The 24,741-nt window shown below is 48.0% G+C and overlaps 2 protein-coding genes across 8 annotated transcripts in view; one reads left to right on the forward strand and one right to left on the reverse strand.

The window, feature by feature from the left end:
- Nucleotides 1-1,402: 1,402 nt before the first annotated feature.
- Nucleotides 1,403-18,998, reverse strand: LDLRAD2 (low density lipoprotein receptor class A domain containing 2). Of its 4 annotated transcripts, none has more exons than XM_084787935.1 (5): nt 18,490-18,998; nt 5,359-5,697; nt 4,228-4,359; nt 3,427-3,567; nt 1,403-2,145 (listed from the first exon to the last, which is right to left on the reverse strand). In XM_084787935.1, exons 2-5 carry the CDS (start codon nt 5,669-5,671, stop codon nt 1,916-1,918), a joined length of 816 nt encoding a protein of 271 aa, XP_084644061.1. In that variant the 5' UTR covers nt 5,672-5,697; nt 18,490-18,998; the 3' UTR covers nt 1,403-1,915. The 4 variants fall into 4 exon arrangements, with proteins under 4 accessions (XP_084644061.1, XP_084644060.1, XP_084644063.1 ...); XM_084787934.1 differs by having other exon boundaries at nt 5,242-5,697; XM_084787937.1 differs by lacking the exon at nt 18,490-18,998 and adding an exon at nt 8,518-8,717 and having other exon boundaries at nt 5,242-5,697.
- USP48 (ubiquitin specific peptidase 48) overlaps nt 18,350-24,741 on the forward strand; it is an 80,144-nt gene continuing 73,752 nt past the window's right edge. For 2 of the 4 annotated variants that reach the window (XM_084787909.1, XM_084787910.1), the window contains exons 1-2: nt 18,350-18,514; nt 18,920-19,138. In XM_084787909.1, coding sequence (XP_084644035.1) covers nt 18,510-18,514; nt 18,920-19,138 — 224 coding nt within the window. In that variant the 5' untranslated portion in view covers nt 18,350-18,509. The remainder of the gene's footprint in view (nt 18,515-18,919; nt 19,139-24,741) is intronic. The other 2 variants (XM_084787911.1, XM_084787912.1) reach the window with 1 other exon arrangement.

Here is a 24,741-nt window from a genome sequence, read left to right on the forward strand (position 1 = left end):
ACCCTTTTCCCACCCAACACAGTGCCCACTCCTACCCTCAGGACCTGTCCAGCACAGTGCCCACCCTTACCCACCCCTACCCACAGAATCTCCCCAGCACAGTGCCCACCCCTACCCACAGGACCCGCCCAGCACAGTGCCCACCCCTACCCACAGGACCTACCCAGCACAGTGCCCACCCCTACCCACAGGACCCGCCCAGCACAGTGCCCACCCCTACCCACAGGACCCACTCAGCACAGTGCCCACCCCTACCCACAGGGCCTGCCCAGCACAGTGCCCCACCCCTACCCACAGGACCCGCCCAGCACAGTGCCCACCCCTACCCACAGGACCCGCCCAGCACAGTGCCCACCCCTACCCACAGGACCCGCCCAGCACAGTGCCCACCCCTACCCACAGGACCCGCCCAGCACAGTGCCCCACCCCTACCCACAGGACCCGCCCAGCACAGTGCCCACCCCTACCCACAGGACCCGCCCAGCACAGTGCCCCACCCCTACCCACAGGACCTGTTCTCTCTGTCATGCGCACTCTCTTTCAGAAGCAGATGGACAGACTGTCTTCCACAAATCAGGTTTTATTGAATGACAATAAATTCATAAACTACTTTTTTTAAAGATGTCAACTTTGTAAAAAATACATTTATGTATTTATTATGTATACAGTGCTCTGCCTGCACATACACCTGCAGGCCAAAAGAGGGCATCAGATCACATTATTAGAGGGTTGTGAACCACCATGTGGTTGCTAGAAATTGAACTCAGGACCTTTGGGGGGAGTAGTCAGTGTCCTTAACCCCTGAGCCATCTCTCCAGCCCTTGTTTGTTTGTTTGTTTGTTTGTTTGTTTTTATCATTATTTTTTGTTTGTGCGGTGTTGTTTGTCTTTCAGGGTTATTGCTGCTCTTGTTGCTGTTAGCCATTGTCTCATGTAGCCCACGTTGACTTCACACTCGCCACGTAGCCAAGGATGAACTTGACCAATAATGCCCCTGCCTCTCCTTACCGACTCCTGGGGTGACAGGGGTGTAGACCATACCCGTTTTTTTTTTTTTTTTTTTTTTTTTTGCAGCGTTGGGTGGGGATGGAACCCAGGGCTCTGTACACACTAAACAAGTACTCTACTGAGCCGTGTACCTGGCCCTGGCTGGACCCACTGTGTCCAGGTGTTCTGAATTAATCGGATATATTCATAGGTGAAGATATTTAGCCCGTGTGTTATTTACCAGCCCGGGCCTCACTGTTCATGCTACACAGCAGTATCTGCTTAGAGTCAGTCGGCCTCAGTATTTGCACTTCACCTGCAGCCAGCTATTGTTTTCTGAAATGACTCACTCAGTGCAGGACCCATCATGGAAGCTACAGAGCTGACTTCGCACGCCTGATCCTTCTGCTTTCTTCTTTTCTTTTCTTTTTTTTTTTTTTTTTTTTTGGTTTTTCGAGACAGGGTTTCTCTGTGTAGCCTTGGCTGTCCTAGACTCGCTTTGTAGTCCAGGCTGGCCTTGAACTCACAGCGATCCGCCTGCCTCTGCCTCCCGAGTGCTGGGATTAAAGGCGTGCACCACCACGCCCGGCTTTCTTTTCTTTTTAAAAAATTTGTTTATTTATTCTTATATACAGTGCTGAAGAGGGCATCAGATCACATTATAGATGGTTATGAACCACCAGGTGGTTGCTGAGAATTGAACTCATGACCTTTGGAAGAACAGTCCGTGCTCTTAGCCACTGAGCCATCTCTCCAGCCCACTCCACCCCCTTTCTGCTTTCTGAAACAAGACTTGGGCCCATTTCCCAGAGAGGAAGACTGAGATTCAAAGAACTGAGTGACCTGTTTGTTCCAAGTCAGCCAGCTAACAGAACTTAAAACCCAGGCCTGTCAGAGCAAGAGCCTACTCAGCTGGTAACTACAGCCCCCTAAAGATGGCCTCCTTGGTTCTGGAAGGCTGGCCAGCTCAGCCACAGACCCCCAGGAGCCACCCGGCCAGGACACAGGTGGCAAGCATTGCAGGCTGTGCAGCCTCTGAAGTGGAGCCTGTGGGCACCCGGGTGCCAGACCAGCCACCCTGGGCAGCAGCAGCACCAGAGGAGGCCAGTGGAGGTCACTAGTATCAAGGAGGCCAGAGCCACCCACCAGAGCCAGGGACCTGTGGGAGGAATGAGAGTCCAGTCAGCTTCCACCTGGCCAGATGTCGTGTGTGTGTGTGTATGTATTAATATTATGGTATGGTGACTTGCCACAGCAATTGTGTAGAGGTCAGGGGACCACTTTATGGATTCCGTTCTCTCCTTCACATGGGTTTACATCAACCTCAGGCTGCTGGGCTTACTTAGCAAGTACCTTTACCCACTAAGCTTTCTTGTCAGCCCTCCATCTTATTTTTTGCTGTTTTATCTATTTGGCATGTGTCTGTATAATGTGTGCTTGTGTGGGGGTTGTTCGTTTAGCTGAGACAGGGTTTCCTCTGTGTATCCCTGGCTGTCCTGGAACTCACTCTGTAGACCAGGCTGCCCTTAAACTCACAGAGATCCACCTGCCTCTGCCTCCCCAGTGCTGGGATTATAAGCATACACCATCACTGCCCAGCTTGCTTATGTTTTTATACATGATCTCATGTATGTAGATGCATATGCATGCATTTGACTGTGGAGACCCAAGGCTGACATTGGGAAGCCTTTAAATTTTTTTTTGTGTTTATTGTTATTTTGCCTTCATGTGTGTCTGTGTGAAGGTGTCAGATCTTGGAGTCACAGACAATCGTGAGCTACCATGTGGGTGCTGGGAATTGAACCTGGGTCATGGGGAAGAGCAGTCAGTGCTCTTAACTGCTGAGCCATCTCTCCAACCCCAGGAAGCCTTTTTTTTTTAAGATTTATTTTACTTTTAATTATGTGTATTTGTGTGGGTATATGCATGTGAGTGCAGGTATCCAAGGAAGCCAGAGGCATCAGATCCCCCTAGAGCCAGAGTTCCAGGCAGCTGTGAGTTGCCCAGGGCCAGGCGTGGTGGTGCTTTTAATCCCAGTCCTCAGGAGGCAGAGGCAGGTGGATCATTGAATTTGAGTCCAGTCTGGTCTACAAAAGTGAGTCCAGGATAGCCAGGACTGTTATACAGAGAAAGCCTGTCTCAGAAAACCTTAAAAAAAAAAAAAAAAGGCTCTGTACAACCTCTGAGCAATTTCTCCAATCTTGCTAGCTCTCTTCCTTAGCGCCTAATTTTCTGAGACAAAGTCTCTCCCACTGCACCTGAGGCAGGCTTGTCTATTGGGCTAGTATAGTTTCCCCAGTGCTAGGGTTACAGGTTCACACTACTGAGCCTGGCTTTTCACGCAGGTGGTGGTATCCAAACTCAAAATGCAGCAAGCATTCTCCTGACCGAGGCAGCTGGGATTTTGGTAGAAGACTGTAAGGGGTTTGTCACCACCTACCTTCCAACACTTCCTGTGTGATGGGTGCCAGGCCTGCTGGAGAGGTCCACCCAGCCTCAGAGCTGAGAGCCACAAGGCGAGTCAGAGGCTTTGAACTGCCACCTTCCATTCTCCAGGTCGGCTTGGGTACCAGAGAGGGAGCTGTAAATGCGAACAGGACACTGCTGTGTCACTCCTCTTGAGGCTTCTCTGTGATCCTCAGGACTAGACTCAGGGAAATGAGGGACAAAGAGTTGATAAAATGGAGCCAGGCGTGGTGGCGCACGCTTTAATCCCAGCACTTTGGAGGCAGAGGCAGGAGGATCTCTGTGATCTCAAGGCCAGCCTGGTCTACAAAGCGAGTCCAAGAGTTGATAGAACATCTGGCCAAGGTCACATAGCCGGAAGTGAGGTCTGCTCTCCTACTCAGCAGGCTTGTTAAGCAGAGTTGCTTCTCAAGACATGGCACAGAGTAGCTTCTTAGCAGTGAGTGTTGCGCTCTGTGTGGAACACTTAACTAACAGCACTCGCATGGGAGGGGTCTGCAAGGTTCGGTGTAACCACCCTGCCTCCCCGTGGATGAGGAAATCATACATCCTGTAGGTCACTGTTCTAATCAGTTAACTATTGCTTCTCAAGCATCAGCCACAACTCAGAGGTCATTGTAGGGACTGGAAATAATGACGGATCCCCATGCGCCCCCCACCCCCGCTGCATGCCACCTGTCCACCCAAGCCCTGCCACCCAGGAGATGGACATCAGGGCTAGCCAGCCTCTCCACTTTGCTGTTTGGTGGGGGTCCCAGTGACCCCCATCACTGACCTCTGCAGCTGGCTGGAGGGTTGGAGCCCTGGTCACTGCCATCGCCACAGTTGTCCATGTCCCAGGCATCACACAGCAGGCTCCGAGGCACACATCTGCCATTCCGGCAGCGGAAGTAGGTGCCGCAGGACCCTGGAGTAGAAAGGGGAAGCTGGGAGTAAGGATCTGAGCGAGACCAGATCTTACAATGATGTGGTCCCATTGTGGGAGAACTGGGATTCTCAGGACAAAGCTGCTGTCGGTATGTACACAGACGGTGGATAGATGTTTCCTGGACTGCTAACAGTACAATCTTTTTTAAAATTAATTTATTTATTTTATATATTAATGCTCTATCTTTGTGTACACCTACGTGCCAGAAGAGGGCATTAGATCACATTACAGATGGTTGTGAGCCACCATGTGGTTGCTGGGAATTGAGCTCAGAACCTTTGGAAGAGCAGGCAGTGCTCTTAACCTCTGAGCCATTTCTCCAACTCCAAAAGCAGTTCTATTTATTTATTTATTTTTATTTAATTGTTGTTGGGCTTTTGGTTAGTTGATTTTGGGTTTTTGAGACAGGGTTTATCTGTGTAGCCCTGGCTATCCCAGCACTCTGTAGTCCAGGCTGTCGACCTCACAGAGATCTGCCTGCCTCTACCCCTGGAGAGCTGGGATTAAAGGTGAGCGCCACCACTAACAGTACAGTCTTGATGGCAATGAACTTTAATCCCAGCACTTGGAAGGAGGCAGAGGCAGGCGGATCGCTTGAGTTTGAGGCCAGCCTGGTCTACAGAGTGAGTCCAGGGCAGCCAAGGCTACACAGAGACACCCTGTCTCCAAAAAGGGGGAGGGGGGGCGGGGATAGAAGGAGGCAGGATTTGTAGATCAAGTTCATTTCACTGGTTCCCCAATCCTGTCCATGTCACCCACTGTTTCCCAACTGAGACCCTACTCCCCACTTCCTGTCCTTTGAGCATCTCCTCTCCTGCTCTATCCCTTTTTACCTCACCCTAGTCATCAGCCCCGACCCACCCAGGCGGAAAGAGGTGACCTCGCCCAAAAAGTCAACGCGGGGTTGGTGGCCTCTGGTGACCAGGCGCAGGCCAAGCCAGGGCCCAGAAGACATGAATGGGGCAGGGATGGTCAGACCGCAGGTCGGTGGTCCCAGGACCCGAGGCGCCTCCTGCGGGCCATCGTAGAACTGCAGGTAGGAGCCTGGTGCGCACGGGTCGGGGAGTGATGCATTGGGGACCACAGTGCCTTCAGCAGCTGCTCGAGTGGCTGAGGTGGTTCGGATGGCAGAGGACAGGCTGTAAACCAGGAAGAAGCGGAACTGGAAGCTCATCCTGTCTTCTGGGGCCGCGGCACGCAGCCACAGCAGGCAGTCAGTGTCCGGAGTCACGAAGTAGAACTTGCGTGAAGCTGAATGCGAGCGCAGCTGCAGCGCGTCCCCCTGCCACATCTGTCCGCACAGGTCAGTCAGATCCGCTGTGGAGAAGGAGGGGGTGGGGCTTCGGATCAATCAGGGTTACCTAGCCATCCCAGGCCCGCTCAGCAGGTCACTCATCCTCTACCCTCTACTGGCAAAACAGGGATGATTTCCTGTGAGCACTTTATGACTTAATTCAAAGTCAGCCCTCCTTATTCAAAAGCTCTGGACTTGAGCCAGGGTGGTGGCATCTACCTGTAAAACCAATGTTCTGGAGGGCAGCAAGAATCATGGTGGAAAGCAGGGTGTGGTGACGCATGCCTGTAATCCCAGCACTCGGGAGGCAGAGGCAAGTGGATCGCTGTGAGTTCAAGGCCAGCCTGGTCTACAGAGTGAGTCCAGGACAGCCAAGGCTACACAGAGAAACCCTGTCTCAAAAAACCAAGAAGAAGAAGAAGGAGAAGGAAAAGAAGAAGCTGTTAAAGGCAACTCTTAGATACACAGCAAATCCAAGGCCAGCTGAGACACCTGAGACTTGTCTCAATAAAAAAGGAAATGTCACTGGGCGTGGTAGCACATGCCTTTAATCCCAGCACTCGGGAGGCAGAGGCAGGCAGATCGATGTGAGTCTGAGGCCAGCCTAGTCTACAAAGTGAATCCAGGACAGCCAAGACTATACAGAAAAATCTTGTCTTGAAAAACCAAAAAACCAAACAAATTTAAAAAAATAAATTTTATGCGCTGTGTGGGATGTTGTACACACAGCGCATTTCCAAAGCAGCTTCAGCGTCTGCAGAACTCTCTAAGATCAGATACTGTGCCAAGGACTGTTGTGTTCACTGAAGGAACTATGAGCAGAAACAGTCTACAGGCCAGATGTAGCTGCCAGTAGAACAAACTGTCTCCTGTCAAATTAGGCCTGGTGGTCCAGATAAATAAATAAAGTTACTTTTCTAGTACTTTGTAGGTTGGGATTGCAATTAGAAAAAGAAAAAGGAAAAAGAAACCTCCTGGGCATCTAGGAATTAAGGGGGCTAGTGTATACTGTATCCCACACTGCTCAGAGTTTAATGAGTTACTAAGTGTCATTCTCTGCTATCTTCTGTGAGGATAGGGTGGGTATACTCTTTTCCTGTTTCTCCTTGCTAAAGGAGGAGATCCTAATTCCAGCCCTGGGCTTTTGGTACTGGTGTATGACCGAGTTCTGATGTCAATGAGGCCTGGAAAGATGGCTCAGCTGTTGACAGCACTGGCTGCTCTTTCAGAGGACCCTGGTTAGATTCCCAGCACCCACATGGCAGCTCACAACAATCTGTAGCTCCAGCTCCAGGGGAATCTGATACCCTTACAAGACATACATGACTCGGTCGTGGTAGCGCATGCCTTTAGTGCCAGCACTCAGGAGGCCGAGGCAGGCGGATTGCTGTGAGTTCAAGGCCAGCCTGGTCTACAAAGGGAATCCAGGACAGCCAAGGCTACACAGAGAAACCCTGTCTCGAAAAACTAAAAAAACAAAACACAAAACAAAACCATAAAAACAACAACAACAACAACAAAAATAAACCAAGACATACATGCAGGTACATTAAAAAAAAAAAGATGATAAGGATACTGATTATTTTAATCGAGCAGGAATAGCTGAGTACTGCATTGATGTAAGCCCAGCTAGGAGTATTAAAAGCACAAGGCCTGCCTGAGCTATAAAGTGTTCAAGGGCAGCCTGGATAACTTAGTGAAACTCTGCCCTAAACACTGAAAACCGGGGCTGGAGAGATGGCTCAGAAGTTAAGAGAGCTTCTGCTGGCTGCTTTTCCAGGCGTCCTGAGTTCAATCTCCAGCAACTACATGGTGGCTCATAACCATCTATAACGGGATCTGGTGCCCTCTTCTGGTGTGCAAGCAAGATACTGTATACATAATAAATAAATCTTAAGAGGAGAGAAAATAAAAGGCTGAAAATGGCACCTAGGTTCAATATCCAGTATTGTAAAAATAAAAATAAAAATAAAAGATGGAGTGATGTGAAATGAGAGGCTCCCTTCCCTTCCAGCTTCTAAAAGCTGCTGACTGAGACAGTGATGTCTGGCGCCACAGCAGCCCTCTTGCAGGGACAGGGTTATGACATGATTTAACTGCTGAAGAGACCATCCCTTGATTCACCGAGGCTAATTTTCCCCCTTTGGTCTTTCGAGACAGGGTTTCTCTGTGTCACTCTGGCTCTCCTGGACTCACTTTGTAGACCAGGCTGGCCTCGAACTCGGCCTGCCTGCCTCTTCCCAAAGTGCAGGGATTAAAGGTGTGAGCCACCACCGCCCCGCATTTAGGCTATTCTTAGGGAAAAAATAAAGTCCTGAGTTTACAGACAACACTGTTTAGTCTGCTATCTGTTTCATTTTGTTTGTCTTGAGACAGATATTCATATAGCTCGGGCTGGCCTCAAACTTGCCAGAGATCCCCTGCCTCAGAGTCCTGAGGGATAAGGGGACACGTGCCACCACTCCCCAGCTATAGAAGTTTTCTTGTGTGCCTTGGGAATAGAACCCAGGGCCTTATACCTCTTAAGGACATGCTCTATCACTGAGCTGCACCCCTTATCCCTTGACAGCAGGGGCACAGCAGAGGGGAAAGCAGTGATGTCAGGGGTGGAAAGCAGGAATGCCCCGTGCAAGTTGTCTCATCTCCAAACCTAAGGGGGATCCCACCCACCCACACATCCCTGCCTCTGGGTTGCTTGGAGCTCCTTCCTTTTAGAAGGGCTCAGAATAAACTTGAATGGCCTCCTTTACCCAGAGACTGCCGGAGAGAGTGAGTGCTGCCTTGTAAAAGCCCGGGAACGAGGGAGGGTGTCAGGTGTGCCCTTTCCAGGCCCTTGTACTCACCTGTCCCAAGGGCAGACACAGACAAGGCAGCTGTCCCCAGCAGAAGCAGCCTTTGGGGCAGCTGACCAAGGAAAGCCATCCTGGATCTGTGCCCAGCGAGGGCCAGACCTGAGCAATCTCTTTTGGGGGTCTTTGGGGAGACTGGGGTGCAGGCCCTGGCTGCTCCAGGAAGTGAACACAAGGCAAACGGAGCAGAGAGGCCTCTCAAGTTCCTTCACCGTGTTTTGGGCTCCCTGTCCCAGGTCTTCCTCCTTTGGATTAGAATTGTGTCTAAGGGTTGCCATGGAGACTTGAGGCCCCAAACTGGAGAAGACAAGGATGTCTGCTCACCCTCTGCCAGACAGGAACCAGGAGACTCAGATCCGGCTTAGCCGCAGGGCTTTGAGAAGGCGGGGCGGGGGGTAGGGGGGCCCCCAGCCTCTATGAACTGTTTACTTTCTAGATAAATAGACGGACTGAGCTTGAGAGAGGCCCAGGACACCAAAGGAACCTTTCTGATAGCTCAGAGAAGCTGTAAGGGATGGCACATGGCACCAAGAGTTGCAGTAATTCATAGGCAGGGGTTTCTGCCCTGGGGCCTTTGCACTCCTATCCACAGTGCTCCGCGCCCATAGCTGTTGGGGCGTTAGGTCATGGCTCACAATTTGCCCCCTCAGATTACCCTTCTCTAACCACCTCTAAACCAACCAACACTTCAGTCACATCGCTCCGAATTTATCTTCTTGACACTCTCTAGAAATACTGAATGTATTTATTTATGTATGTATTTATTTGGGGATGTGTCTTCAGACAGAATCTGATGTAGCCCATTGCTGGCCTCAGACTTGATACAATATAGCCAAAAATGAACTTGAATTCCTCATTCAAGTCCAAGGATTACAACTGTGTGTGAGGACAGTCACTCACCCTAGGAGCAAGTGGATATTACTAAAAGGTGCTGAGAGAGGGCCTGCTTTGGTGGCACACGCCTGTATTTTTTTATTTTTTTATTTTTTTGAGACAGAGTCTCTCTGTGTTAGCCTTGGCTATCCTGGGCTAGCCTTGTAGACCAGGCTGGCCTTGAACTCAGCGATCTGCCTGCCCCTGCCTCCCGAGTGCTGGGATTAAAGGCATGTGCCACCACGCCCGGCAGCACACGCCTATAATTCCAGCACTCTGGAGGCAGAGGCAGGAGGATCTCTATGAGTTGGAGGTCAGCTTGCTCTACAGAGTTCAGAAATCCTGTCTCGAAAAGCAAAAAAAAAAAAAAAAAAAAAAAAAAAAAAAAGAAAGAAAGAAAAAGGTGCTAAGAATTAAAGGGAAACGACAGTATTAATAATCACAACAAAAGCCGGGCATGGTGGCGAATGCCTTTAATCCCAGCACTTGGGAGGCAGAGGCAGGTGGATTGCTGTGAGTTCGCGGCCAGCCTGGTCTACAAAGTGAGTCCAGGACAGCCAAGGCTACAGAGAGAAACCCTGTTTTGAAAAACAAAAACAAAAAAACAAAAAAACAAAACAAAAAAATCACAACAAGGGGCTGGAGAGATGGCTCAGGGGTTAAGAACACTGGCTGTTCATCCAGAGGTCCTGAGTTCAATTCCCAGCAACCACATGGTGGCTCCCAGCCATCTATAGTGAGTGTAAGATTCTAGGTGGCTTGAACTCAGCAGTGACATTATTAGCTAAGGAAATGGTGTTTTATTATTAGCTTAGGAAATAGAAGATTCCAGGTGACCTGGACTTAGCCATCATGACAGTAGTGTTGTTGGCTGAGCAAGCAGGTTAAGAATTGCAGGCTGGCCGGGCAGTGGCGGCGCACGCCTTTAATCCCAGCACTCGGGAGGCAGAGGCAGGTGGATCACTGTGAGTTCGAGGCCAGCCTGGTCTACAAAGTGAGTCCAGGACGGCCAAGGCTACACAGAGAAACCCTGTCTCGAAAAAAACAAACAAAAAAACCCCCCAAACAAACAAAAAAAGAATTGCAGGCTGAGGGCTGGAGAGATGGCTCAGTGGCTAAGAGCACTGACTGCTCTTCTAAAGGTCCTGAGTTCAATTCCCAGCAACCACATGGTGGCTCACAACCATCTATAATGTGATCTATGTGCACTGTATACAATAAATAAATCTTTAAAAAAAAAAAAAAGAATTATAGGCGACAACAGGAGCAAACAAAGTAAGAGCGAACTGAGAGGAACGAGTTAAAGATTCTCCACTGGCCTCCATCTCAACCCTGCCCCTGGAATTTACCGCCCCTATCTCACCCTACTTAGGATTTACTACCTTAGACGCCCTATTGTTAGCCTATCACTCGTTAACCAACCATTGTCACTAAGTTCTGCTTCTCTATATGGTATATTAATCCCCAACTCTGGCAGAACGGGGTCTTCCATCTCTTCGGAGCTTGGTGGACCCCGGCGTGTTGGCTTAATAAAATTCCTTTGCTTTTGCATCGACTCTGGACCCTGACTCTCAATTGGGCTTCTAGGAATAGACTCAGACGGCCTGAGTCTAGCATGAGATCTGATGCCTCTTCTGTCTGATGTTCTCTTCTGTCATGCAGTCATACATGTAAATACAGTGCTTATATACACAATAACACAAATAAATAAATCTTAAAAAAAAATAATAATCACAACAAGCCTGGTGACAGGGCTCCGTTCCTGAAATGTTCCCAGCTTTCATGACTGGGAACAACCTTTCATATCCTTAGTAACTCCCTGTCCCTGTCCCTTGCTAGTGTTGGGCACCCACAAGCTAAGCATTTGCTAGACTCCCAGCTACATCATATCCCTCCTGAGTGATGATACTAGGCCAGGTATTGGTGATAAGCTTGTCACCCACTCTATCACGCACATTTATCACCATGAGCCCACAGAGCAGGTACACAAGCTTCAGTTAAAATGATAAGATGTTTGGCACTGGAAAGATGGCTCAGTGGTGCTCTCGCAGAGGACTCCAAATTCACAACCCAATACACACAACTCACAACTGTCTGTAACTATTGCTCCAAGGAGATCTGACGCCCTCTTCTGGCCTCAGAGGACACCTACACTCATGTGCACATCTCCCCTCGCCCCCATCCCCGCCATATGCATAATTAAAAGCAAAATAAATCTAAGGAAATAAGTGGTGAGAAATTTGAACGCAGATAATGGTAAGTAAAGTTAGTAAAACATTGGTTGGAGTGTTACTTGCGCCACACTTCCTAACTGCATGACCCCTGGACAGCGGCCTTAACTATTCTCATGTACAAAATGGGGACAATGCTAAAATATCTTATTGTATTCTTGGGAAATTCCATGTTAACATTGTAAATTCAGGTTTTTTTTTTAAGATTTATTTATTTATTTTATATAGATGAGTGCTTTGTCTGTGTGCACACCTGCATGCCAGAAGAGGGCACCAGATCTCATTATAGATGGTTGTGGGCCACCATGTGGTTGCTGGGAATTGAACTCAGGACCTTCTGGAAAAGGAGACAGTGCTCTTAACCACTGAGCCATCTCTCCAGCCTGTAAATTCAGTTTTCAAGCTGGACATGGTGCCTTTAGTTCCAGCACTTGGGAGGGAGAGGGAGGCAGACCTCTGAGTTCGAGGCCAGCCTGGTCTACAGAGTGAGTTCCAAGATAGCCAGGGCCTACACAGAAAAACAAACCTTGTCTTGGAAAAACAAAATAAGCAAATGAAAAAAATTAGTTTTCAAATATCATAAATCTTCATTAGGAACAGGAGAAAATTCAAGGAATCAAATAGCTAATTTATTTTGTGATAAGTAATAAGGTAAAGCACTTGGGAGGCACAGCCTGGTCTACAAAGTGAGTCTAGGACAGCCAAGGCTACACAGAGAAAGCCTGTCTTGGAAAAAAAAAAAAAGTAGAAAGGTAAAAAACCAAAACAAAACACTCGGAAGGCAGAGGCAGGCAGATTGGTATGAGTTCAAGGCCAGCCTGGTCTACAAGTGAGTCTAGGACAGCCAAGGCTAAGACAAAGAAACCCTGTCTCAAAAAACAAAACCAAGCCAAAACGAAACAAAAACTATACAATGATATCAACAGGCATGACGTCATTTCAGAAAAGTGTTGACATTTTGTCTAGACAGGCAGGGAAGGCCTCCCTAAGATATGCTTTTAAGCAAAGACCTGGAAAAAAATGTGAGGGGAATGTTGCAGTAACGTGGCTTAGTAGATAAAGGTTCTTGAAAAACAAGTCTGACAACCTGATTTGAGCACCAGTTATCCCCAGCATCCCCAGTATCCCAGGTGAGACAATTGGATGGGCTTGCTCATATCTGTACTTGCAGCATTCCTATGGTGCGGTAAGAGATGGGGATAGGGGAACCACTCAGAAGTTTATGGGCCAGTAATTTCTTGAATTCCATTGTTTCAGGAGTCTGATAGGCAAAGAGAGAAGTCACAACTGTCCCTTTAGAATGTATTCATTTCTAGCACTGGGGCGACAGAAATAGGGAGGCTAATCTGAGGACAGCCTGGTTTACATAGCCAGTTCTAGGCCAGTCAGGACACAGTGAGAAACACACACTGCACATATATATGTACACATACACATAATGAATATGTACATACACACATATACATATATGTGTTGGATTATGCATTGTGTGTATATGTGTGTGTGTAGATGTATATTCCTGCCAGGCAGGCTGGTTATAATCTGAGGAAGATAGGCAGGAGGGTTGTCTTGAGTCTGAGACAAGCCTGGACTACATACTGGGTATCAAGCCAGCCAGTGAAAGTAAAAGACAAAGAAACAAAGGAGGAAGAGCAAGAGGAAGAAGAGAATTTAAAATAACATCCTTGTCAGGGTGCAGTGGCACACACTTGTAATCCCAGCATTTAGGAGGGAGACAGAAGGAGGTGGATCTTTGTGAGTTCGAGGCCAGCCTGGTCTACAAAGTGAGTCCAGGACAGCCAAGGCTACACAGAGAAACCCTGTCTCGAAAAACAAACAAACAAACAAAACCAAAAAAAGTACAAAAAAGTACAATGTGGTTGCTAAGCAAAGTGTACTTAATTTTTGAGGAGGAGATGTGACCTTGAACACATATTTTGAAGGTCAATAAATGTTAACTGGGGGAGGGACTTTTATTTATTTTTGCCAGATGGCATTTTTACAGGTTCTTAAACTTTACTTCATTTAATTATGTGTCTGGCTGTGGTTATGTGCAAGTGCCTGCTGGGATGTGGGCCTATTGATCTGGCTCTTGGGAACTAAACTTGGGTCCTCTGCAAGAGCTCTTAAGCTCTCCCTCCCTCCCTCCCCCCCCCTCTCTCCCTCTCTGTCTCTCTGTCTCTCTCTTTCTCTCTCTCCCTCTCTTTCCCTCTCTTTTTGAGACAAGGTTTCTCTGTGTAGCCCTGGCTGTCCTAAACTCACTTTGTAGACCAGGCTGGCCTCGAACTCACAGTGTGTGGATCCTGGGCTGGCTGGTCCAGGCAACTTGGCTTTCCTGTCCAGAGCTTCTCAGGCCACCTGAGACTTTTAGGTCATTGTCAGGTGCCAGAAAGAGGACAAATCTCACTCAGTCCCTGTGGCTCCTCTCAGCTCTTCTCTCTCTGCTTCCCCCTACCTAACCCTCTGCAGCTTAGGGGCTATGCTTCCTTTATCCCAGCCTCTCCTTTATGTAAACCATCCACTTGGTCATGCAGCCTCTTGGCCTCTTGGTCCTTGCCTCCTCTCATGGTCAGCTTCTCTCTCTCTCTCTCTCTCTCTCTCTCTCTCTCTCTCTCTCTCTCTCTCTCTCTCTCTCCATCCCCTATCTCCTCTCACGGCTTGGTTTAGTCTGGACCCTTTCAGATGCCTCTGGCTGTACTCTCCTTCACACAACCCTTCTCCTTAACCACACCTAGGAACACCCATGTCCTCACTGTCAGTCAGTCATTCATTAACCCTTTACTATCCACTGCCCCACTTCCAGCTCTCCCCATCTCTCTCCCTTCTAAATCTGCTCTTTTTGTGGTTTCTCTATCTTTGGTAGAATTTCCATTATCCATGTTAGAGAAACCAGTGTTAAGGTTTAGGAACGGCCACACACTGACCACTCAAGCACCAGACTCAGATTGATAGAAACTTACTGAACAAAAACTGACAAGAACAAACTCTCCTCTGCTGTGGAGGTGGTGTGCAGCATTCACTGACGGGTGGTCAAGGGAAGGAGGGCTATTCTGGACATAAGCCACAACATATTGTGGTACAAAAATTGCCACCCAGAGCCGGGTGTGATGGTGCACACCTTTAATCCCTGCCCTCAGGAGGCAGAGGCAGGTGGAACGCTGTAAATTCAAGGCCAGCCTAGTCTATAAAAGTGAGACCAGCGGGCTGGAGAGATGGCTCAGAGGTTAAGGGTACTGACTGCTCTTCCAAAGGTCATGAGTTCAATTCCCAGCAACCATATATTGGTTCACAATCATCTATAATGAGATCTGTATACATAATAAATAAATAAATCTAAAAAAAAAAAGTGAAACCAGGATATTCAGGACTGTTACACAGAGAAACCCTGTCTGGAAAAACAAATCAAATAAATAAAAAAATTTAAAGCCACACAAACCACTTGAGCATCAACCTCAGTGAGATATTGATGATCTACTGAACACAACACCTCAAGACAAGTCTGATTGCAATCTGGGTCACTTGGGATTTGGGATTACAGGCTTGTGCTACTATGCCCAGCTCCAGCCAGTACTCTTATCCTCTGAGCCATCTCTCCAGCCCATTCCTGACTCTTAAGTGCTGGAATGACAGGACTGTGCCCAATTGACTTTGCAGCAAGTCTCATGAGATTTCTGTGTCTAATCTAACCTTGACCCAGACTGAAGATGATGCAAATCTCCACTCTATCATCACTTTAAAAACTTCCCAGTCCCGGTGGCTGGAGAGGTGGCTCAGAGGTTAAGAGCACTGGCTTTTCTTCCAAAGGTTCCACATGACGTCTTACAATCATCTATAATGAAATCTGGTGCCCTTTCCTGGTGGGCAGGTGTACATGCAGTACAAAACATTGTAAGCATAATAAATAAATCTTTAAAAAATAAAATAAAAATAAAAATAAACAAAATAAACAAAAACTTCCCAGTCCCACCAGGCGTGATGGCACACGCCTTTAATCCCAGCACTCGGGAGGCAGAGGCAGGCCTCTGTGAGTTTGAGGCCAGCCTGGTCTACAAAGCGAGTCCAGGACAGCCAAAGTTACACAGAGAAACCCTGTCTCGAGAAACAAAAACAAAACAAAAAAACCTTCCCAGTCCCACACTCAGGATGCAGAGGCAGGCAGATCGTTGTGAGTTTGAGGCCAGCGTGGTCTACAAATGGAGTCGAGTCCAGGACTGACAAGGCTACACAGAAAAAACAAAAACAAAAAAACAAAAAACCCAAACCAAACAACAACAAAAACCACAACCAATTTCCCAGTCTCTAAGGCAGAGTTTGATCTTGGCTGTCTTGAAGTTGCTTTGTAGACCATGCTGGCCTCAAACTCATAGTGATCTACCTGCCTCTGCCTCCGAAGTGCTGGGATTAAAGGCACGTGCCACCACGCCTGGCTTGACTACTACTTTTGCCTCTCCCCGAGGATTTTCTTTGTTCTTGTAAGACCCCCTCCCCTGTGCACCCGCCATAGCAAGCATAGCAACAGTAACGCTATCTTGCAAGGCAAGACTAGAATAATAGGTTCCCGGGATAAGATGAGGCCTGGGGCCCAGAGGAGAAAGATAAAAGCATGCTGAGATAACAGAAACAGTTGTCCTTGTCAAACAAGATATTTATGGTCGGCCACCTGGCCCAGAGAACGGGTAAACTCCCCTGTTCCTAGAGCCCATCTGATGACAGGGCCATAACCTCGCCTCATTTAAATTTACCAATCAGAGCCCTGTAACTATGCTTCTAGCTTCTGTACCCGCGCTTCCCGCTAAAATCCCTATAAAAGGCCCCCCGAAAGACTCGCTCGACTCGCCAGCCTCTCCAGAGACTGAGACGCCCGGGTACCCAACCCCCTGCAATAAAGCCTCTTGCGTGTTGCAACCGAAACCTTGGTCTCGCTGGTTCTTGGTGGGGGTCTCCACGTTAAGACCACCGTGCTGGGGGTCTTACATTCTGTGTTATCAGTCAAAAATGGTGCCTTTTTCTAATTCAAGAATGTGTAACAATTTTGTCCAATTTTTTTATTGGTTTGTTCTATATTTTTGTTTTTTGTTTTTTAGATTTATTTATTATTTATTTATTTATTTATTTATTTTTGGTTTTTCGAGATAAGGTCTCTCTGTGTTAGCCTTGGCTGTCCTGGACTCACTTTGTAGACCAGGCTGGTCTTGAACTCACAGCGATCCACCCGCCTCTGACTCCCGAGTGCTGGGATTACAGGCATGCGCCACCATGCCCAGCTTTTATTTATTATTTATACAGTGTTGTTTGCATGTACACCTACACACCAGAAGAGAGCACCAGATAGTTGTCAGCTACCATGTTGTTGCTGGGAATTGAACTCAGGACCTTTGGAAGAGCAGATGGTGCTCTTAACCTCTGAGCTGAGAAACTGTAAAATTAAAAAATGTAAGACGCTTGTTTGCCCTGCCTACCCAGAGGCTTCTCCCAGTTCTCGTTACTGCTAGCCTCAGGAGTTCCACCCTAGTTCCCAGAAGAGCTACAAGCGAGCTCCCAAATATCAGAGGTCCCAGACGGTTTCCAGTAATCGCCCTAGGGACCCACACCCAAGGCCCCGCAAGAGTTCTCCCAACGCCAGATGTCCTAATGTCCATATGGTCTAACTTGATAAGCAACCCCACCTGCTTTGCGGTTTTAGCCTTTAAAACTAGCCTGTAACAGTCTCTGGGGGTCCTTAGCCTCTGAGTGCTGAGGGACCCTGGCGCGTCAGCAATGAACCTTTGCTTTTGCATCAGTGCATTGTGCCTCGTGTGGTCTCTCACAGCGACCCCCTTCCCAAGTTGGGCGTGAGGGTCCAACAGAGCCATCTCTCCAACCCTGTTCTGTATTTTTGAAACAAGGTCTCATTATGTAGCTATTGCTGTCTTGAAACTCACAAAGGTCTACGTCACTGCCAGAGGAAGAGGATTAAAGGCTGGCACCAGCAAGTCTGGCAACTGTATTGACTGATCATTAGTGGTGTGGGAGTTCTTCAGGAAATTCTCAAGGTTCTGCAACTGTTTCCCTCTGAGGCCGAGGAGGGGTGTGGCTGTGTTTGTGTGGAGACAAGGTCATTCTGTGTGCTGGAAGCATCATCTAGCTTCAGCCCTACGTGTTAATACAGCCCTGACCCACTGCACTCTGAGGTGATCTTTGTTGTGTTTTTATTTTCAACCCAAAACTCAACCTCAACCACAGGGACCAAATCTTGCTTTCCTTCAGTACATTTGCTAACTTCAGTTCAGGTTTGCTGAAGGGGATAGGCGCAGTAGATTAGGGAAGAATTTGGCGCATAAATCCCCACAGGGCTTTTCCATATTTAAAGTCCTGGAATACCTTCTCATTAGCAGTAAGTGCTTTTTTTCAGTTACAAAGCATTGTGATAAGGTTTTAGCCCTTAGATCCAAGGGGGAAGGAATTGCAAAAAAGAAAATTGTTTCACAGCTGGGGACTAGGGTTTACCCTCCCTCCATAAAGAATTAAGAGGTCAAAGTGTAAACGTAGTAGACTGAAGACAGCCTACGGCAAAAAAAAAAAAAAAATACGCCCCACCTTTGCGCCTGCGCCCCAACACACTCTGCAACTCAATGACTGAGCCTACCACATCTAAGACTACAAATCCCAGCATGCCTCGCACGCCGCGAGTGGCAGAACGCCGTGCACGCTGGGATATGTAGTTCCGCTCTAGCACCCGCAAAACATATAACGCTCCGTGACGCCAGAAGGCTCGGTAGGGGGGAAAGGAGTCGGAACCTGCCAAGGCTCAAGTTAAATCATCCTCTAGGGAGCCGATTCTGAAGTTCTGGCTGACCAGCTTTCTACTGTTAACAGGTCCCACCTCACAGTCCCGGCGTCCCTATGGTGTGCGTTGAGTACTCTTTCGTGTGACTTTGTTAAGAGTTACAGGGCAGTATGGGATCAAGGACAGGCGCCCGTTCGTCAGATAGGCAGACGGGGGGCTTCGCCATGGCGGAAAAGACGTGGCAAGTCGCCTTTGGGCAGTCTCTTTTGCTTTCTTCCGCCTGTCGGATTACAGGCGCTGCCGGCGCAGGGACTGCTGGGAGCACGCATGCGCAGGCCGAAGCGGGGCGTGCACCTCTAACGTCCGCAGGCGCGAGGACTGTCGGGTAGCGGCGGCGGCGGCGGCGGCGGCGCTTTGCGGCTTGGTCGTGCATGCTGGGGCGCGGGCGGGCGCGGCGACTGTGGCGCGCGCAGGTGATTGACTGGTCGGCTAGCTGAAGGGAGCGCTTGGTTCTTTCGGCTGGCAGGTGCCGGTGCCCGTTCGTGCGGAGACGGAGACGGAGGCGGCGCCGGCAGCCGCCCGGCACGGCGAACGCTTTTGCGGTCAAGGCGATGGCTCCTCGGTTGCAGCTGGAGAAGGCGGCCTGGCGCTGGGCGGAGACGGTGCGGCCCGAGGAAGTGTCGCAGGAGCACATCGAGACCGCCTACCGCATCTGGCTGGAGCCCTGTATCCGCGGCGTGTGCAGGTGAGGCCCTCCCGTGGCCGAGGCGGGGTCGGGGGGGACGGACCTCGGCGGTGCAGGGAGCAAGTGCATCGCCTCTCGCTTTGCACGGCCCCCGAAGTGATGCGCCAGAAGATGGCGGTGGAGATGGGTTTAGTAAACGCTAGGAGGTTGCTCGGTCTTGGCCATAGCTGTGCCTTTCTCATTTGTAAAAGGGGGAACTTGCCGGCAGCTAACTTCATCACATCCTATCTTCTGTCGTTGCACTGTGAGAAGGCTTGATCACCTAGGTATCGCTTGCTGGAGCACCTTTAGAGAAACCTTTGGTCAACCTACGTCATCACCCCCTTACTCTCATTGGCCGGCTTTCTTTGATCTAGTACCTGTTTTATTTTTTATTTTTTTTGGTCATCCTAACTCCACACCATGTACACGGTGACACTTTTGACTTGTGCAAGTTCTGCTCCTTTTTGCTCGGCCCTTGGACCTCATATTCTCCGTTGCCTTCTTTTACATTGAATCCTTAGGCACAGAATGGTTTCCTCTTCCCCACTTTGTAACCTGCTCCAGGGTGTGTTCAATCTATTTGATTGCCCTAGGCATGTTAAGTATGAGAAGCTCGGCTTCAGCGGGTCAAAGACCCGGAAGTCTTGGTTCCCGCCCTTGGGGGCTACCTCATTTGAGATAAAAGACAGGTTAGGAAGTTTACGTACAGCAGGTGCATTGTTCTAATCTCCAGATGTCTGCTTATGAGGACAGTTTGGACTCCTCTCAAAGTTCTGGGATGACATCAATCTGTGTATTACAGAATTTTATTTATATTTTAATTTTGATTTTTTCCTTTTTTTAATTTTTTTTTTCCGAGACAGGGTTTCTCTGAGGCTGGCCTCGAACTCACAGCAATCCGCCTGCCTCAGCCTCCTAAGTGCTGGGATTAAAGTAATGCATCCCCACCGCCCGTCAATTAGAGACAGGGTTTCTCTGTGTAACAGCCCTGACTGTCCTGGAACTCGCTCTGTAGTTCAGGCTGGCCTCGAACTCACGGAGATTTGTCTGCCTCTGCCTCCCAAGTTCCGAGATTAAAGGCAATATTATGGAATTTTAGACAGCTTTACTGAGGTACTCATTTGAAGTGTATGGTCACAGTGCTGGAGATTTAACTTAGGAGTTAGAGTGGCTGTTTTGTATGCTTGAGGCCCTTGGTTCAAGTCTCCTGCACTGGGGATTAAATAAAGAGTTCAGTCTGGGGCTGGAGAGATGGCTAATTGATTAAGAGGGCTCAGGTTCCTCTTCAAAGGACCACGGTCCCGTTTGTTCTGTGGGCCTACATCAGGTGGTTTACAGCTACCACCTGTGCTGTAGCTCCAGGACATGCAAAGAAGGCCTCTCTTCTCTAGACAATGCGCACCTGGAGCTTAGTACATACCCATACTCTGTTGTGTTTTGTTTTTCCAAGACAGGCTCTCTGTGTTAGCCTTGACTGCCCTGGACTTGCTTTGTAGACCAGGCTGGCCTCAAACTCACAGTGATCTGCCTGCCTCTGCCTCCCTGAGTGATGGAATTGCAGGCATGTGCCACATTGCCCAGCTATGTTTTTGTTTTTCAAGACAAGGTTTCTCTTTGAGCAGGCTGGCTTTGAACTCGCATAGATCTGCTTGCCTCTGCCTCCTAAGTGCATAAATTACTGGCCTGCACCACTGTGACAGGCATATTTAAGATTTTTAAGAAAAAAATTTTTAGCCGGGCAGTGGTGGTGCACGCCTTTAATCCCAGCACTTGGGAGGCAGAGGCTGGCGGATTGCTCTGAGTTCGAGGCCAGCCTGGTCTACAATGCGAGTCCCAGACAGCCAAGGCTACACAGAGAAATCCTGTCTCAAAAAAAAAAAAAAAACCAAAACAATTATTTTTAATGTATGAGTGTTTTGCTTGTGTGTGTGTGTGTATCTGTGCGCTTGTGCATGCATGTGTGTGCATGTGGGATTGTAGTATGTGTGTGTAGCACCTGTGTGTCTGATGCTCCTGGAGGCCAGAAGAGGACTTCATATCCACTAGAACTGGAGTTATAAATGGCTTTCTTTCTTTCTTTCTCTTTCTTTCTTTCTTTCTTTCTTTCTTTCTTTCTTTCTTTCTTTCTTTCATTTTTTGTTTTGTTGACAGGGTTTCTCTGTGTAGCCTTGACTCTGTAGACCAGGCTGGACTCCACAGCGATCCACCTGCCTCTGCCTCCTGAGTGCTGGGATTAAAGGCATGTGCCACAACACCTGGCTCACTTTCTTTCTTAATTTTTTTCTAGATGTATTTATTTAGTAACACCTGCAGGTAAGAAGAAGGCACCAGATTTCATTGTACATGGTTGTGAGCCACCATGTGGTTGCTGGGAATTGAACTCAGGACCTTTGGAAGAGCAGTTAGTGTTCCTAACCTCTAAGCCATCTCTCCAGCCCCATAAATGGTTTCCCACTACTGTATAGATTCTGAGGACTGAACCTTTAAGCCATTTCTCTAGCCCCTTTTTTACTTATATGTGTGTGTGTGTATCTTTTTTTACTTTTTTGGTTTTCTGTGTGTTTTTCTGTTTTTCAAGACAGAATTTCTCTGTGTAACTGGATGTCCTGGATTCACTCTGTAGACCAGGCTGGCCTCAAACTCACAGAGATCCACCCAGCTCTTTTTCCCTTAAAAAATTTTTTTTATCTGTTTTGGTGTTTTCAAGACAGAGTTTCTCTGTGTAGCCTTGGCTGTTCTGGACTCGCTTTGTAGACCAGGCTGGCCTTGAACTCAGAGATCCGCCTGCCCCTTTTTCACTTTTTAAGACACAGTCTTACTAGGTAGTCCAGGCCTGTGTGTGTGTGTGTGTGTGTGTGTGTGTGTGTGTGTGTGTGTGTGTGTGTGTTTTACCATGTAGCACATACTTGCCTTGAAACTTACAGTCCTGCTACATGAGGGTCATGAGACTATAGGCATGCACCATTGTTAATGTTGGTGCGAAAGCTCTAACCCAGAGCGCTTAGTTACATGAGTTGCACTCCCAGCTTGTCTGTTTATTGCCTCCTGCTCTGAAGAGAGCCAGAACCTTGCAGATGGTAGGCAAACACTGTACTGCGCAGGAACCCCCAGTCCCATTTCCAGTATTGGTTTGCATTTACCTAATAGCAATGGATCGAGGATCTTCTTAGGTTCACATTGGCCTTTTGTTTTGTTTTGTTTTGTTTTTTTGGTTTTTCGAAACAAGGTTTCTCTGTGTAGCCTTGACTGTCCTGGACTCACTTTGTAGACCAGGCTGGCCTTGAACTCACAACGATCCCCCGCCTCTGCCTCCCGAGTGCTGGGATTAAAGGCGTGTGCCACCATGCCTGGCTCGGCCATTTTTATTTATTCCTGGTTTTTCTTTTTTTGTTTCGAGACAGGGTCTGCCTCTGTTTTTGAGTGCTGGGATTAAAGACATTTGCCACCATGCCCAGCGCCATTTTTCAGTTGACTGAGTGTATAGATTGTTTCTTTTTGCCTATGATAAATTGCTCCCATGAACATATGTGCACTGGGAGGGGCGTTAGTGGGTCATGTGGCAGTTATCTTTAAAGTTTTGAGGAAGTATCTTTTCCCCTAATGTGTTTCACAAGCAGTGTAGGAAATTTGTAAACTATTTACATTTACAATGTGAATTTGTCTGCTTTTTTGTGATTTTGATTTGCATTTGCCTGGTGACTAACAGTGTAGAATATCTTTTTTACAGGCTGTTGGCCGTTCATATATTTCCTTATTTTATTTCTTCTCTTTTTGTTTTTGTTTTGTTTTACGTTGTTTGTTAGTTTTTGGTTTTGTTTTTTGAGACAAAGTTTCTCTGTGTAGCCTTGGCTGTCCTAGATGCTTTGTAGACCAGGCTGGCCTCAAACTAACAGATCTGCCTGCCTCTGCCTCCAGAGTTCTGGGATTAGAGGCATGTGCCACCACATCCAGCGTTGTTTTAGTTTTAGTTGTGTTTTTTGAGACAGGATTTTTCTGCATAGCCCTGGCTGTCTTTGATTAAGATCCTGCCTGTCTCTTCCTTCAGAGTGCTGAGATTAAAGGTGTATGCCACCTCGCACGGACCCATTCATATATTTTCTTTTTCTTTTTTTTTTGTTTTTGTTTTTGTTTTTTGTTTTTTTGAGACATGGTTTCTCTGTGTAGTCTTGGCTGACCCAGACTCACTTTGTAGACCAAGCTGGTGTGGAACTCACAGTGATCTGCCTGCTTCTGCCTCCAGAGTGCTGGGATTAAAGGCGTGCTCCATCGTGTGCTGCCTGTTTTTAGGGTTTTGTCTAGGAGATAGGGCCTCATATAGCCAAGGGGGACCTTGCACTTAAGCCCATCCTGCTTTCTATCTCCTGGGTCTACATCCTACCTGTGAGGTGCTGGAGTTCGTTGCTGTGGACTAGGTATCCTCCCCATCCCACACTCTTCCCCCTTTTTGGTGGTGGTGGTAGGGAGACAGGATCTCAATCCCTAGACCAGCGTGGCCTGGAATTCGCCGGTCAGTCGCCTGCCTCAAAAAGTGCATGTAAGCTGTTTGCCACCACGCTGGGCTTCAGACTGTATATCTTAAACAGTCCTTGAATTTAGAGTGTTTGTGCCTTTGTTCCTCTAGCAGGCATCCCTACAGCCTATTTTTGGTATGAACTTCTTTCCTTACTGTGTATCCCTGGCTGGCCTGGAAATTGCTGTGTACATCAGGCTAGTCTTGAATTTCACAGAGATTCTACGTTTAAAGAAAGCCATGTACCCGGGGCTGGAGAGTTGGCTCAGTGGTTAAGAGCACTGTCTGCTCTTCCAAAGGTCCCTGGTTCAGTTCCCAGCACCCACATGGCAGCTCACAACTGTCTGTATCTCCAAGATCTCACACCAATGCACATAAATTAAAATTAAATAAAAAAAAAAGAGAGAAAGCCATATACCACTGGACTACACTGTTATTGGTGTAGGGGGCTGTGTCTGGTCCTAGTTGGTCAGAACCTGTCTATGTAGCATATCTTTTATATTTCCCGGCTGCTGAGGAACAGCCAGTGAAAGTGTTGCCCAATCCCAGACTCATTACTGGGCGGTCTTGTTTTAATTTTTTTGAGACAAAGTTTCATTGTGTAGCTAGCCAGCCTGACCTTGAGATCCTCCTCCTAAAGCCTTTTTACTACCAGGCCTTGCTCTGCCTTTTTGTTTTGTTTGTTTTTGTTTTGTTTTTTTCCTTTCCCAGACAGTTTTTTCTGTATAGCCCTGGCTGTCATGGACTTTCTTTGTAGACCAGGCTGGCCTTGAACTCACAGAGATCCTCCTGCCTCTGCCTCCCCGAGTGCTGGGATTACAGGTGTGTGCCACCACATTGGGCCCTGCCTTTAAAAAATTAAGTAATAGTGAATGAATGAACTTTTTTTGTTTTGTTTTGTTTTGTTTTTGGAGACAGGGTTTCTCTGTGTAGCCTTGGCTGTCCTGGACTCACTTTGTAGCCCAGGCTGGCCTCAAACTCACAGCGATCCGCCCGCCTCTGCCTCCTGAGTGCTGGGATTAAAGGCGTGCGCCACCACGCCCGGCTATGAATGAACTTTTTATTTATTTATTTTTTGAGATAAAAATGTACTTTTGTTTGTTTTTAGAGA

This window comes from Acomys minous, assembly GCF_964271855.1.
Source record: "Acomys minous genome assembly, chromosome: 6".
NCBI classification, from domain to species: Eukaryota; Metazoa; Chordata; class Mammalia; order Rodentia; family Muridae; genus Acomys; species Acomys minous.

Bases quoted from the DNA above. Each gene is read 5' to 3' on its own strand.
- LDLRAD2 (XM_084787937.1), bottom strand. From the start codon at position 8,596: ATGGCTTTCCTTGGTCAGCTGCCCCAAAGGCTGCTTCTGCTGGGGACA. The intron at 5,698-8,517 runs GTGAGTACAAGG...CCTTCTCCACAG, and splicing joins TGTGTCTGCCCTTGGGACAG to CGGATCTGACTGACCTGTGC. The intron at 4,360-5,241 runs GTGGGTCGGGGC...TTTCTACTCCAG, and splicing joins GGTCACCTCTTTCCGCCTGG to GGTCCTGCGGCACCTACTTC.